The 16,777-nt window shown below is 42.4% G+C and overlaps 1 protein-coding gene across 14 annotated transcripts in view; it reads left to right on the top strand.

Annotated features, from left to right (window-relative positions):
* DLGAP1 (DLG associated protein 1) overlaps positions 1–16,777 on the top strand; it is a 639,595-nt gene that overhangs the window by 585,569 nt on the left and 37,249 nt on the right. For all 14 annotated transcript variants that reach the window (XM_073331531.1, XM_073331536.1, XM_073331533.1 and 11 more), the window contains one exon: positions 11,018–11,391. In XM_073331531.1, coding sequence (XP_073187632.1) covers positions 11,018–11,391 — 374 coding nt within the window. The remainder of the gene's footprint in view (positions 1–11,017; positions 11,392–16,777) is intronic.

Raw genomic sequence — 16,777 nt, 5'->3', positions numbered from 1 at the left:
ATGGTGTCAAGTTTGCAAATTAATTCCAGTTCTGCAGTTTCTCACTGAAGTCTGTTTTTGAAGTTCTTTTGTTGAAGAATGGCCACTTTTAAGTCTGTTATTGAGTGTCCAGGGAGATTGAAGTGCTCTCCTACTGGTTTTGAATGTTACAATTCTTGATGTCTGATTTGTGTCCATTTATTCGTTCGTGTAGAGACTGTCCAGTTTGTCCAATGTACATGGCAGAGGGGCATTGCTGGCACATGATGGCATATGTCTGAACAACCTCAGTGCTGACAAACATACAATTCTTATGGAACAATACACACTCCTAAGTTCACTACATGTATCTAAATATATCTATCACATGTATAACTTCTCTAAGATGAGGTTCTACTCTGAAAAGCAAATTCGTAAAAATGGCCTCATTTTTATTGTGTTTCAGAGATTTCTGGATCAAAGGTGTTCAGTTTACAGGTAAAAAATATGCCAGTTCTGCAAACTCAGCCTGGGATCTAAAAGTGAAGCTGGGTTCTTTCCATTCCATGCACTGTCATCAGTAATACAAGTTCATTTACACCTGTACAGACTTCAGTGGGGTAGCACAGGTATAATTTGTTAGAATTTAGGGCTTGTCAACACACAAAAGTTGTACCAATGTAGCTAAGTCTGTTTCGAAACCAATAAACTGAGTTCAGTTGGGGTCAATTTCTTGTGTGGACACTTTTATTTCAGCCCGATTTTGATTTAGTTTAATTTTTAATAGCCTAATCCAGAATAAAATTATCCATGCAAGAGGTTGGTTTGGACCAATTTAACCTAATTGGTTTCTAAAGCGGTTTACTTAAATTGGTGCTCAAACAATGGATAGACCATCCCCTTGAAACAATTCTGTTCATGATGCACACAATAAAATAGAATCATGCTCATTCCATCATAATTGAATTGGCGTTGCAGGGCTATTGGGAGTAAAAAACGGTAAAAATTTGTGTTTTGTTGCTAACGTCAGCAGTAATTACTCTGAATTCACAAATGGAGCTGTTCTTTTGAGGAGGAGGAAGGAGCAGTTGTTATATTTGCATTCAGCGAAGAATCAGCAGTGGTTACCAACCAGTAGATCACAATTGACTGGTTGATCCTGGAGCCTCTGACAGTCGATCACGATCTCTGGCCACTAAAAGTCCAACAGCACAGCAGGGCTAAGGCAGGCTCCCTGCCTTCCCTGGCCCGATGCTGCTCCTGGTAGCTGTTGTCACATCCCTGCAGCCGCGTGGCCCCTTGGGGGGAGGGGTGCAGGGAGTCGCCACATGTTGTTCCTGTCTGCAGGCACCGCCCTCGCAGCTCCCATTGGCTGGAATGGGGAACTGTGGCCAATGGGAGCTGCGGGTTGGTGCCTTGAGCCACACTGCCCACTCCCCAGGGGCCGCAGCGACCTGCTGGCTGCTTCTAGGAGTGATGCGGGGCCAGGGCAGACAGGGAGCCTGCCTTAACCCCGCTGCGCTGCTGCCTGGGAGCCACCTGAGGTAAGCACTGCCCAGAGGGAGTCTGCACCCCTCCCACACCCCAACCACCTGCCCCAGCCTTGAGTCCCCTCCCAGAGCCAGCACCCCAAACACCCTCCTGCACCCTAACCCCTTGCCCCAGGCTCAGCCCAGAGCCCACACTCCGAACTCCTCAACCCCAGCCCAGTGAGTGAGGGTGGGGGAGAGCGAGCGATGGTGGGAGGGGGCTGGAGGGAGCAGGGTGGGGCCTCAGGGAAGGGGCGGGGTAGATTCTGGATTGCGCTTAAATTCAAAAAGTGATTTTGTGTGTAAAAAGGTTGGAGATCACTGCTTTAAATTGTCAATAGTCCAGTTAAAGATGGTTGTTGTGAAGTGGTTAAAGCAGTCCATGCTTGCAGTGAAGTACTTAAAACACAGATGGACAGATATGTTAATATCCAACCCGATTATCTGTGAGTAATTTGATCATATGGCGTCTAATTGGCTAAATCAAGTAATCTAGTACCTGAAAGACACATGAATTCTTGTGACTGTATGCAAAGACATTACCTATAGATTTTTCGCGGTTCCCAAACGTTTGTACCATTGACTGACCCTTTCCACACTGCAAGCTTCTGAGTACAACATCCCCTCCCTTCTAAATTAAAACACATTTTATCACTTTAGATAAGCTATTACCAGCAGGACAGTGGGGTGGGAGGAGGTATTGTTTCATGATTTCTGTGTGTATATAAAGTCTGCTGCAGTTTCCACGGTAAACATCTGATGAAGTGAGCTGTAGCTCACGAAAGCTCATGCTCAAATAAATTGGTTAGTCTCTAAGGTGCCACAAGTACTCCTTTTCTTTTTGCGAATACAGACTAACACGGCTGTTCCTCTGAAACCTGACATTTTATAAAAACACTATTATAAATGCTGGAAGTGAAGCGGGGTTTGGGGGTGGAGGCTGACAGCTCGCTAGCCCCACGTAATAACCTCACGACCCCCCGAAGGGTCATGACCGCCAGTTTGAGAACCCCATTCTAGTCTGACCTCCTGTATAAATAACATAGGCCATAGAATAGAATTCCTGCATCGAGGCCAATTACTGCTGGTAGAGCTAGCTATTTCTAAAATGACTGGCTGAAATTGCAGCTTTGATTGTTTCATCAGCATTCATCAGGTAGAGAGGAGATAACAGAAGAGCAGCAAGAACAAAAAATTGCTCCTTAGTTGAACTGTGAAGGAGGTCATGACCTGCAGTGCTTTCTTTTATGAGAAGTTTAGTAAATGATGAGCCTGATTCTGAGCTCCTTACAGGACTATTAACCAGTTTCACTGAACTTAGTTCTGATTTACATTGGCTACCCGTATGTTGACTGTGGCCCCTTATACATTTTAAGTATTCTTTCCAGTTGTGTGTAAAGGGGGGCATGGGTGAAAATGGCTAATGCCATAATCTTTTCATGCACATATTGAATAAAAATGATTAAAATGGCACCTAAGTTGCACCTGAAAAAAATATAGACTTATACAATAAAGTAACTGCACTTAGAATCCGCATTGGCATGCTCAGAATGGGTATTGTGGCATAGAAACAGGTGCTTGTTTCTGCTAGATTTCAAAAGTGCTCAGCAACCACAGTTGGGGTCAGATTTTTGACAGGGTTCTGCTCCCATTTAGGCATCTAAATAAGGTTTAATGTCAAGTGCTCAGCTGGATTCCACACACCCAAATATCTCCCATTGTGACACACACGGCCAGATTTTCATAAAAGTGTAGCGCTCAATGTGCTAGGTCACCATTAGGGCCCAGTTTTCAAAAGAGCTCAGCTCTTATTTAGGTGTCAACATAAGCGACCAGATTTTCAAAACCAGTTTGGGTGCTGAGCGGTTTTGAAAATCTGGCCCTAATTGTGGGTGCTGAGCACTTGAAAAAAAAGTCCAGCCCCAGGGTTGCCACCTCCAGGATACAGAAAACCAGCTGCCGGCCACCCCCACCAACAAAAGGAGTCCTAGTGTCAACTATGACTAATTTCCCCCCGCCCTGTCTCCCCTCCCGTTCCTTATCCCTGCCTCCTGGTGAGCATCGGGTCCATCCTACTTCCCAACCCCCAGTGCCTAAGGAGCCACAACGGTTTCAGCAGGTTGAGGACCTGGCCCAGAGAGGGAGACCCAGGTGCTGTCCATGTTCCTACCATGTGACATGCATAGCAGTTACAAGCCTGCTGTGTGGATGCACAGCTTACAGGGAACATTGGTCCCAAGTGAGGGGGAAAAGGGTCATTAAAGCTTTTCACCAGAAAGTGGCAAAGTAATACAAAAACTGGTAATCTTATCCAAAGCTGAGTTATTCTGAAAGTGGGCCCGTGGTATATGCATATGCAGGTTTTTGACACTCAAATACCTGTTTGTGCATACTTTGAAAATTTAGCCCATTTCAATTTATTGACAATATTACCTGATAGAAAGTGCTGGGAACTCTTTGCTGTTTATGTGCATTGTAGTAAAACGTAACACAAATAAAATACCAGTGTCCAATAAAGGGTTTTGCTGGAGACATGCAGCTCCTAGAAGATGTACAGGAAAAGGACCTGATCTCTTTAAAAAGCAGGTTATTACATTCATCAACTGCAGTGTTATTAACTCCCATTTTTAATATAGTTTCTTCTCTTCACTCTAAAAGCTTTTTTTATTGAACAAATTTATGGTATTCAAAAAAGTTTTTCAATTTCTTACTGTAATGTTTGTGACCACGTTTAAGTTCTGTAGCATAAGGTACTTTTCAAGGACTCTTTTTCATCTAATATTTCATATATTGCTCTTGTCTTCTTCAAATAAATCAATGGGGTTTGAGGAGGAATTTAAGTTCAGAAAGAATTAAGAAAGCTCACTGAATTAAGCTGTAGCTCAAACGGCGTTTCCCTGATTAGCTCAGTTTAACACTGTAAAGTTGAAAAGAGAGGGTAAATAATTTACAGACTGACTAAACAGGACAGTAATGCTGGATTCCACACACACAACCCCCTGTTGCAGCCTTGTGTAATGATTTCATACCTTATGTCAACTAACAGAAGTAACAGTCTTCTGTTTTTTCTTCCCTTCCCAACACACCCCAATTTCACTGAGCATAGAGGTTTGTTTTTTATTGTGTATAACCTGCCACAGTGGTTTTAAACCAGTTTCCTTTCGAGAGAATCTGTCTGGAAGAGTGCCACATTATTGTTTTATAGTGGTTCTGTGATTCTGCTGTTCTCAACTTCTTTTTTCCCAGGTGGTTTACCAGTAGCCAAAGGTTAATGAGAAGTCATCAGCCTGAGTGAATTCCCATTCAGTAGTCCATTGATGTATGTAGGTTACTGGCTGATTTGATGTTATCCATAGAGTCCTTGTGTAAAGTAGAAACTCTCTCTTTCTCTCTCTCTCTCTCTCTCTAAATAGTTTAATATTCCTCAGACAATTACTGGCTGGCACAGGTCAAAGCAGAGGCGAGTGCCATTCATTTGCTTTGTTACTTCACTAGACAGGATGTTAACGCAAATGCACTCATTTTCATTCACTGAGATGAATTGTGGATTTGACCATGCACAGTATACAGATCTATTTTATCTATGTCCTTCAGATAAGAGAAAATCAAAGTCGTAACTACTTGAAACCCTTAAAGATTACATTGCATTTTTTTCATGAGTAAGGTGTTATACTCTGTTCTAGCCGAGTTGTAATTTAGATAACTACATTCAGTCTACATAAAACTCCCCCTACAGTTTCAATTGTGTATGGGTTTCTTTACTTCCCCTACAGCTGTTGTGTAATGTCTGCTGTGTACTGTTAACCTTCTGCTCTGTTTCAGCACAAGGGGGCTAAATTTCAGTAACAAGTGAATGACGTGTGCATATAATTCCTTATATGTAATTATTAGATGGTAGCAATATCCATGTAATAAATTGCACATAGACTCCTTTCGTGGCCTCACTTGCACTCCACACACTAATTTATCTCTGCAGGGACAGTGATTACATTTCTGAACATCACAGCAGCTTCAAACAGCTAAGGGGGGGAAAGAAAAAAACATGCCAGAGAAATATTTTCATCTTTTCTGCTCAGTACAGTTTGAGTTGCAGGGTAGCCTTATTCAGCCTTATAGTTGTGACAAGTTTCTGGTCTCATTTCTTGCTTCACTGCAGGGCTAGAAATTGCTGCTCTATGTGACATGTAAGCATACCCAGAATACATGATGGCTTTACTGGCTCTCATTTGGGATGATACCCATAACTGACACTGATATGCTCACAGTCAATTTAGAATATCTTATGGAAGGCTTTATTTCAATTTTATTTTTAATTATAAAGCTTTGCTGCCTCAGCAGCCGTCTGCCATTCAGAAATAAGGAAGTTTTTTTTATTAAGAAAGCATAAACATTGAATGTGTACTATCAAAAGTATATAAAATATGTGCCCAAACCAAAATTCCAGTTCCTGGCACTCCCCCACACTTGGATGGAACAGGGTAGAGTGTGGGTAGGAGAGAAGGAGGTTGACATCTTAGTTGTAATCCACATTTCGTGTCTGGGTCCTATCTCTGTAACAGGCCAAATCAAAACCCTAAGCCCAAATACCCTGGAATTTGGGGAGTTTTCGAATCTGAATTACGACTCTCAGGCTGGTTTCTTAGTTTGTAAGATCTTTACCAGTGGGTCCCTGTCTACCCACGTGCTGTACAGCATCTGGGTGGGATATATGGGCACTACGTAATACAGTACAGATATTTAACAATAGTTAAATGAGAAAAGTGGCCACCATCTATAGGTTATGTGGCCAAGTAACTATGTTTACCTTATAGTTTAATAATTTGTGTTATATAAGTACTGATTAACCCTTTTACTGCACCCTGTAAATTGTGGACTTAATTGCTCCCCCTCCCCCCCCCCCCCCCCCCCCCGCCATGAGACAGTGACTATTAGTTACTTAACTTTAAATCTGCATTCACTTATTCTTCCTTTTGCTAACCATGCTTATGTGAAATTGTCAAATTAGACAGGGAATTGCATGGCTTACATATCTTCTCATTTGCACTGTCCAAAATACTGTCTGAAACTGATCCCATTGCACAGCTCAATCTGTCTGCCTGCGGGTTTAGTAAAGCACCCATCACTGGTTTATACAACAAGCCTGTGATTGCATGCTCGTGTTTGTTCCCTAGCATTCTTCTCCCTAGTGAGCTTGTTTAAACAACAGAAGTGCTCTTACAATGAAAAGTTTGAATTCAAGTCTTGATATTAAGCAAGCCTGGGGTTTTTTTTAAACCATTGGACTTCCTTCTGGCCTGGGCGGTTGACACTCCTTGTTGCAAATTCCTGTCCTGTGAGTTAGTACTTCGGAAACATTAGCTAGTAAAAGAAACACTCTCACTTCTTTTCCACCTTGGAAAAAATTCTGTCCCACCAGGTATTTGGGATCAAAATATCACAAGTAGTCATGCCACAAAAATAGGAAAAGAGCAAAAATAATGATTAGGACATTTTTCGTTAGTCCATTAATACAAATGGGAATGATGGGCCTGATCCAAACCTCACTGAAGTCGGTAGGAATCTTTGCACTGACTTCACTGGTTGGATCAGGTCCTACGTATGCCCCGGAAGGAAAGAATAGACTCTTTTGCAGACTCTGGGCCTTATATGATAATATGATAGCTTTGTATCTAGAAAACCATAGTAATGTTCTGGGTTTGGGTGAAGGATTTCCTGTCTTTGTCACTCATCCACCAGTGTGCAACCTTCTCCCTCAAAGCCCACCTTCCTAGTGGTCTTTTCTGGCAGAGGAGAGCAGGGTGGGATTCTCTTTGGCCCCCACTAACACAGCTCCTGGCATAGCCAGGAAATCAACATGATGCTCTCCCACACTGACTGACCACTCAGTCCCAATTGGGCTAGGCAGAGTGCCAGGTTTTTTAGTATTTTTAAACACCTTTTTAATATTCAAATGTGGTAGCAAACATAAAAGCCAAATGCCTTTTTAGACCCTACCGGTTGCCATATCACAAGTTGCCAGGTTCTTGAAAGTGATTGGGAAGAACAATGAGGAACAAAGTCCATTTGCTTGTTATGTTGCAGACTTTTGAAGGGCTCAGTCAGCTCTGACATTTAGAGAGCAGCTGCTACAGATTGCAGGTTTTGCATTGTTTTGTTGTAGTTTCAGCAAAGGAGTGGCAGCAGCTTACATCACTTCCAGTAATGAAGTGCCTGGGGCTTTTTTATGGCTTGCACTCTGCCTGGATTTGCTCAGTATGTGCCTTGTGACTCCAGGAAAATAAGGCTATGTATTGACTTGTTAAAACAACTTTGTCTTTTTCTTCTTCTGTTTCTTTTTACAATTTCAGCATATGACTTCTTGATTCTTTGCTCCTCTCGAGAACAGTGCTGTGTTTAACTAGATGCAGGCATGTTTCCTCACAGTGTGAACTGTTTTCCCCATTGGATGCATTGAGCAGTGGAATAAAATACTTCTAAACCAGATGCTTACGTGCTCTCAGGAAGTGCCAGACTGCTGGTATATACCACCATATAGTAGATATTGTTTATTGGCTTCTTTTTTTAGTGTGAGGTGACAAGTGATAAGGCAGTGTGTGTTATTAGTGCTTCCTTTCTATTTTGGAGGATCTTACCCCATTTGAGACCTCTCCTCAAGGTTTTTCATGGTTTCTCCATCTATTAAATAGGGAAAATTACATGTACCTTGCTGGGGTATTATGAGAATTAATTATTTAACGGGCCAAATTCACTCCCTCTGATACAGGGAAGTGCAAATTGCTGTGCCTCCAGGGGGGATCATCCAAAGTATTGTCACTAACACTTCAAGAAAAAAGAACAGGAGGACTTGTGACACCTTAGAGACTAACCCATTTATCTGAGCATAAGCTTTCGTGAACTCACATAAATGGGTTAGTCTCTAAGGTGCCACAAGTCCTCCTTTTCTTTTTGCGAATACAGACTAACACGGCTGCTACTCTGAAACCTAACACTCCAAGGACATTCTCCTGGCCATTAAGCAGCTCAGTCACTTCTGGTGCAGATGTGTTTCATCAGCACACAAACCACATTCTCTGTTATTCTTTTTAAGTCCATCTGCATGTGCTTCATCAACAGCTGTTAACTCTCCTGAACATCAGTAGGTTTTGCATCATAAATGCGGTGCTGCTTTTGGCTGCTCCAGAACTGGTCAAGGGTTATATAATATTCAGTTCTGTTCAGAAATTGTTACCTTTTCTTTAGCACCACCAACTTGTCCTTTCAAGGGCTGTTTAAACCAGACCTTAGTTCACATAGAAAACTACTAACTGCACTGTTTTTAAAATATTAGGAGCTTGTTTTTATCCATTCCCCCCACACTACCTCCATCCCACAAAGAATTTGTAGTTTCTGGTGGATACATCACAAATCAGGGCTTGTCTTGACTACGGGGGTCAGTCGACCTAAGTTACGTTACTCCAGCTATGTGAATAAGCTCCACTCCAGCTGGAGTCGACGTAGCTTAGGTTGACTTATCCCAGTGTCTTCACTGCGCTGCTTCGACGGGAGACGCTCTCTGGTCAACTTCCCTTACTCTTCTCGGAGAGCTGGATGGCGTTGACCAGAGAGCGTTCTGCCACTGATTTAGCGGGTGTTCACTAGCTCCACTAGATCGATCCCTGCTTCATCGACTGCAGCAGCGTTGAACTCCCTGTAGTGAAGACCAGCCCCAATCACAGTTTGCTTTATTATACTTTCAAAACCCTAACTACTACAGTGAGCTTTTCTTTTTCCATCCTTGTTTCACATGCTTGATGAATCCACTGATGGAGAATTTTATATTTGCAGACATATTACCAGAAATACTGGAATTCTTTAAAAAATAAAATAAAAAAAAATCCATATGTGATTTCATGACCTGGTGATGCCTTTTACTCCACAGCAAAGAAAATGCATTCATACAGCCATCAAAAAGATATCAGTTGTGTGGATCTGGGTTAGCCAAATTAATGCCATAATGGCTTCTGGCTCAACAAACATATAGTTCAAACAGGCAGCAGAACAGTTGTAGTACAGTTACCTTTTATGTGGGTGGCACAGATATCTGCCAGTTAAGAGGCTCTGATAAGTCATTTCTTGTCTTGGGATTGTTGTTAATAATAATGTGTATGAACATGTTTGCATCTGAACTATGCACAGATTAGTGCCTGTATTTATTTTCTTTAAAATAAAATATGGCTTCACTGGGTTTTGGTTCCTAATAATATTTTTTCTCATTTTAGAGCATCCCACGATTTCACTAACACAGAGCAGCCAAATGGCCTTTGAGGATAGATTTTTATTTATTTCTTTAATTTTGTATGCACAGGCCAAAATTCTCAAACCTGGGGGAACGTAAAGTTAGGCTTCCAAATTCATATTCAGGCACCTGAATAAAAGTGGTCTGACCTTCTGAAAAGCAGGGCACCACAATCCCAATGAATGATGATCTTTTTTTATAGGCCCCAGTACAGCAAACACTGATCGAACTTCTCACAGTGTGTAAAATTAAAGAGTGCATAAACCTTTGCAAAATTGGGGCCGTCATTAGCACAGGAGAAATCTGTGATAATGGTTGGCAATATGTTTGGGTTATTTTAAGTGGCTTCTACAGTGATTTTTCATGTTTAATAAATATTTCAAAGAGACCTGAGGACCACGGCAAAGAATGAGAACATCTATTGTATTCAGATGCATAGACATAGGTTTACATATAATTAGTGGTAACAGACTTTACCTTAAATGCTCTTTGATTTTCTTAGGCCAAGCCTATACTATGGGGACTGTACTGGCATTGCTATGGCCCCGTCTTTATGCTGACATAACCCCATACAGTGGTTGCAGCCTACAGCGATGGAAAGAGTTTTTCCATCACTGTAAAAACACCACCTCCCTGAGAAACAGTAGCTGTGCTGACCTAAATCTTAAATGCAAACGAGGCCTCAAATGCAGTAGCTGCAGCTCCCGTCTTCACTGTCCAAAGACCTGTGTTTAAAAATTCTGCCTAAACATGGGTCTAACGTTGTATACTGATACCACTGTGATAAGTACCGTAAAAATACCTAGAGAGAGACAAAACCTGGCTGCAGTAAAACATCGCATATGATACAGGTTAGCCAGAGTGAATGTCTGGAGGCCAATCTCTGTTAATCTTGTTTGAAAACCATGACATTTGGGGGGAAGTCCCATTGCTTGACTCATTTAAAAACTGGACTGACACAAATTAATAGAAAAATCCAGTGAAGGAAATAATAAACTGGCAGAGGAGGGACGAGATGTCTGTCTTTACCATCCCCTGTATTGATAATCATGTGATTCACATTTGAATGAGTAGAACTATTAAGTAGGGTCATGCAGCTCTCTAACTGGAGCCTACTGCAGCTTGTTGACGTACAGGACCTTCCTCACCTTCACCCCACCCATACAGATTGACCTTTGCATGGTTGGAATCCATTCTTTTCCTACTCAAATGTGAAAACTGAAATGTAAGTCAGAGTCTTTCTTCCTCTTTCCAGTGTCATCCTGCATTACCACATATAAGAAGACACCACCTCCTGTTCCACCAAGAACCACCACAAAACCTTTTATTTCTATCACAGCCCAGAGCAGCACAGAGTCTGCCCAAGATGCATACATGGATGGGCAGGGGCAAAGGGGAGATATCATCAGTCAGTCTGGACTTAGTAACTCTACAGAAAGCTTGGACAGTATGAAGGCCCTGACAGCTGCGATTGAGGCTGCTAATGCACAGATCCATGGCCCGGCAAGTCAGCATATAGGCAACAATACTGCAACAGTCACCACAACCACCGCCATTGCCACTGTTGCTGTAGAAGACAGAAAGAAGGATCACTTCAAGAAAAACAGATGTTTATCCATTGGAATACAGGTACAGTGTAGGGTTTTGCGTAGCAGATAAGTGTCTGGTTTTGTTGGCGTGGGGGTTTCTACATTACTTATGAAACGGTCCATTTTTTTCTCTTTTGAATCCCTTTTTGGTTAGTTGCCCGTTTCTGTCAGGTGACTGTAGAGATTTCAGTGGTATTTAATTATTCTCAGTGTTGCGGGTGATGTTTTCCTAATTAATCTTAAATATATCAAATGTAAGGATTTCTTGAGTCTTTTTGCTACTTATTATTCAGCTCTGCTAAACTGCACACGTGCACAAACCGATGAATCATATCACAGCAGGGGTCAATGAAATCATTGAAAGAGAATCTGTAAAACAATGATTTACACTACACTATCACCAGAAAAATATTTTCAGGCAGCTTAGCTGAATTGTCACTGCTTATTCATGCATTTGGAAACAACTGTTAGTCATTTGAATGAGGCAGCATTGTTCTACTTAGCTGTTATCTCAGCCACAAGAGCACAGGATAAGATCCTTCTGATTAGCCCTTGTTTAAAATAAATTAAACTTCATTACCTCTACTGAAATGAAACAAGAAAACTAATCCAACCACACTCAGCTGAGGCTTAGGGAAAAGGTAAATGTAAATAAACTATACATTTCCATTTTAGATTTGATCTAACTTTTTTTATTAATCTCTCTCATGCATCCCTTAAATAATTACTGTAGAAGTATGACATACTCATAATTACTTACTATCTACTTGCTCATTCATGCTGTTAGAACAAGATAGTTGACTCCAACCCAGACTAAGACTCAGCTTTGGTTTTTGCAGGGAAAATGAATCTCAAGCAAATAGGGCAGTGTCCTCAAACTGACCAACCCTCCTCCCCCAGGAAAAAGTGGTTAGTCTTTTCCCAAAGATGAAGTTTGCACATGAATGGTCTCTCACAGATTTCCACTATGTTGGTCTTATTAGGTTTATCTAATTACTATGGACTAGGCTGAGACTTTAGGCTGCATGTGGTGTGGAATTGGAAGCAGTCCCTGGATTGAATTATGACTGAAACCGTGTCTACACTTCTGGTGGTACAGTGGCACACGTTCAGCATTGAAGCTATGCCACTGTAGTGCCATAGTGTATACGCTTCCTACAGTGACAGAAAAGGTTTTTCTGTTGATCATAGAAATCATAGAATCATAGAACTGGAAAGGACCTCGAGAGGACATCTACTCCAGTCACCTGCACTCAAGACAGGACTAAATATTATCTAGACCATCCCTGACAGGTGTTTGTCCAACCTGCTCTTAAAAATCCCCAATGATGGAGATTCCACCACCTCCCTAGGCAATTTATTCCAGTGCTTAACCACTCTGACAGTTAGGACGTTTTTCCTAATGTCCAACCTAAACTCCCTTGCTGCAATTTAAGCCCATTGCTTCTTGTCCTATCCTCAGAGGTTAAGAAGAACAATTTTTCTCCTTCCTCCTTGTAACAACCTTTTATGTACTTGAAGACTGTTATCATGTCCCCCCTCAGTCTTCTCTTCTCCAGACTAAACAAACCCAATTTTTTCAATCTTCCCTCATAGGTCATGTTTTCTAGACCTTTAATCATTTTTGTTGCTCTTCCCTGGACTGTCTCCAATTTGTCCACATCTTTCCTGAAATGTGGCACCCAGAATTGGAACAATACTCCAGTTGAGGCCTAATCAGCGCGGAGTAGAGCGAAAGAATTACATCTCGTATCTTGTTTACAATACTCCTGATAATACATCCCAGAATGATGTTTGCTTTTTTTGCAACAGTGTTACACTGTTGACTCAGATTTAGCTTGTGATCCACTATGACCCTCAGATCCCTTTCCGCTGTACTCCTTCCAGCAGTCATTTCCTATTTTGCATGTGTGCAACTGATTGCTCCTTCCTAAGTGGAGTACTTGGCATTTGTCCTTATTGAATTTCATCCTATGTACTTCAGACAATTTCTCCAGTTTGTCCAGGTCATCTTGAATTTTAATCCGATCCTCCAAAGCACTTGCAACCCCTCCCAGCTTGGTATCATCCTCAAACTTTATAAGTATATTCTCTATGCCATTATGTAAATCATTGATGAAGATATTGAAAAGAACCAGACCCAGAACCGATCCCTGCGGGACCTCACTCGTTATGCCCTTCCAACATGACTGTGAACCACTGATAACTACTCTTTGGGAACAATTTTCCAACTAGTTATGCACCTACATTATAGTAGCTCCATCTAGGTTGTATTTCCCTAGTTTGTTTATGAGAAGGTCATGCGAGACAGTATCAAAAGCCTTACAAAAGTCAAGATATACCACATCTACCACTTCCCCCCTATCCACAAGGCTTGTTACCCTGTCAAAGAAAGTTATCAAGTTGGTTTGACACTATTTGTTCTTCACAAATCCATGCCGACTGTTATTTATCACCTTATTATCTTCTAGGTGTTTGCAAATTGATTTCTTAATTATTTGCTCCATTATCTTTCCGGGTACAGATGTTAAGCTGATTGGTCTGTAATTTCCCGAGTTGTCCTTATTTCCCTTTTTATGGATGGGCACTATATTTGCCCTTTTCCAGTCTTCTGGAATGTCTTCCATGACTTTTCAAAGATAAGTGCTAATGGCTCAGATATCTCCTCAGTCACCTCCTTGAGTATTCTAGGATGCATTTCATCAGGCCCTTGTGATTTGAAGATCTTTAACTTGTCTAAGTAATTTTTGACTTGTTCTTTCCCTATTTTAGACTCTGATCCTACCTCATTTTCATTGACATTCACTTCTTGGTGAAAACTGAAACAAAGAAGTCTTCAAGCACCTCTGCCATTTCCACATTTTCTGTTATTGTCTTTCCCCCCTCATTGAGTAATGGGTTTATTCTGTCCTTGGTCTTCCTCTTGCTTCTAATGTGTTCGTAGAATGTTTTCTTGTTTCCTTTTATGTCCCTAGCTAGTTTAATCTCGTTTTGTGTCTTGGCTTTTCTAATTTTGTCCCTACATACTTGTGTTATTTGTTTATATTCATCCTTTTTAATTTGACAGTTTCCATTTTTTGTCGGACTCTTTTTTGAGTTTTAGATCATTGAAGATCTCCAGGGTGGTCTCTTGCCATACTTCCTATCTTTTCTACGGAGTGGGATAGTTTGCTCCTAATGCCCTTAATAATGTCTCTTTGAAAAACTGCAAACTGTCTTCAATTGTTTTTCCCGTTAGACTTGCTTCCCATGGGATTTTACCTACCAACTCCCTGAGTTTGCTAAAGTCTGCCTTCCTGAAATCCATTGTCTTTATTGTGCTGTACTCCCTCCTACCACTCCTTAGAATCATGAACTCTACCATTTCATGAATCAATCAATCATAGAATCATAGAATATCAGGGTTGGAAGGGACCTCAGGAGGTCATCTAGTCCAACCCCCTGCTCAAAGCAGGACCGATCCTCAATTAAATCATCCCAGCCAGGGCTTTGTCAAGCCTGACCTTAAAAACTTCTAAGGAAGGAGCTTCCACCACCTCCCTAGGTTACGCATTCCAGTGTTTCACCACCCACCTAGTGAAAAAGGTTTTCCTAATATCCAACCTAAATCTCTCCCACTGCAACTTGAGACCATTACTCCTTGTTCTGTCATCTGCTACCACTGAGAACAGTCTAGAGCCATCCTCTTTGGAACCCCCTTTCAGGTAGTTGAAAGCAGCTATCAAATCCCCCCTCATTCTTTTCTTCCGTAGACTAAACATCCCCAGTTCCCTCAGCCTCTCCTCATAACTCATGTGTTCCAGTCCCCTAATCATTTTTGTTGCCCTCCGCTGGACTCTTTCCAATTTTTCCACATCCTTCTTGTAGTATGGGGCCCAAAACTGGACACCAGTACTCCAGATGAGGCCTCACCGGTGTCGAATAGAGGGGAACGATCACCTCCCTCGATCTGCTGGCAATGCCCCTATTTATACATCCCAAAATGCCATTGGCCTTCTTGGCAACAAGGGCACACTGTTGACTCATATCCAGCTTCTCGTCCACTGTAACCCCTAGGTCCTTTTCTGCAGAACACTCACCCAAGTTGCCTTGATGTAGGTAAACCACCTCCCCTAGCCGCGTCTATATTGGGGTGCTTGCTGTGAGGAACCAGGGTGTAAGCGATCAGTCCTAGAGGTCAGAGCTGGAGTCAGGGCCCAGGAAACGGAACCAAGGGTCAGAATCAGAACAGATGCCAGAACGAAGGATCAAACTGGAGTAAAAAACAGAGTCAGAGGTCAAATGCCCAAGCCATGCGTCAAACCTGAGTCAGAACTGGGGTACTTGGAATCAGGGAAGGCAGGAGCAGAGTTGGAGCCGACACAGGAGAAAGGCTGGGACAGGGCTGGAATAAAGAGAGGAAACAGGGACTAGGAACAAGACGTGGAAGCAAGCAAGAATAAGGCAGGGTCTATCTTAGCAGCAGGCCTGGGATTTGCCTTGTTGTACAAACAGCTTCCTGGAACTCCCTCCATGCTCAAATAGTGCATATGGACCGATCAGCAGCCATAGGGGTTGCTACCAATTGGGTCCGCCATGGGCAGTACTTGCAGTGGTGCCTCATCTCCCGGGGTTTACAGCATATTGCTCATGGCTCTGCCATGGCTGCCGGGTGGCAGCATGGAAGCATCAGTCACCCAGAGCCCTGCACACTCAGGCTTTAGCTCACCAGATCTTTACATCATTCCCCCTTCGGGTTCCCTGGGTCATTGATGCTAGGCCAGGCTTATCTGGGTGTTTCCTGTGAAAATTCTCAACCTGTTCAGGGGTGTGGCAAGCTCCCAGGACTGTTCTTTGGGACCATAGCTGTCCCATTCTATGAGGTACCGCAGCCTGCCTAATTTCAATCTGGAATCCAATATGGCATGGAATTCACATTCTTCATGGTCTTGAACTGGAACTGGCAGGACGGTGGCTGCGTCTGGTTGGGGAATGGGTTTTCAATGTATGGCTTTAGGAGGGAAATATGAAAGACAGGGTGCAGGCTGAGAGACCTAGGTAAATGGAGCTTGTAAGTAACAGGATTGATTTTCTGACAAATTTGATACGGTCTGAGGAATTGATGGTCTAGTTTGTGAGATGGCCTGTTTGTGTAGAGATTTTTGAAAGATAGCCAAACCTTTTGGCCTACTGGAAAGGTTGGTGCTTCCTGTCTTTGGTGGTTTGTGTGCCATTTTAGGCGTCCTTAGCATACTCAAGGCCCTTTACATCTTTCTGACAGTGGTGAATCTGCCGAACCAAGTCTGCCCCTTCCAGCTTCAGGGAGGCTGTCAGTAGCACGGGGTAGAATTGGAGGTGGAAACCACTGGCACAGTTTAGGGAAACTGCACCTGTATGTCCTCTCAGGGGTTCAGCAAGAGTACCCACTCTTGGCTTTCAGATCCCCA

The sequence above is a fragment of the Lepidochelys kempii genome, chromosome 2 (assembly GCF_965140265.1).
Source record: "Lepidochelys kempii isolate rLepKem1 chromosome 2, rLepKem1.hap2, whole genome shotgun sequence".
NCBI classification, from domain to species: Eukaryota; Metazoa; Chordata; order Testudines; family Cheloniidae; genus Lepidochelys; species Lepidochelys kempii.
Note: the sequence above shows the minus strand (reverse complement) of the source record. Positions and strands in the feature narration are given on the sequence as shown.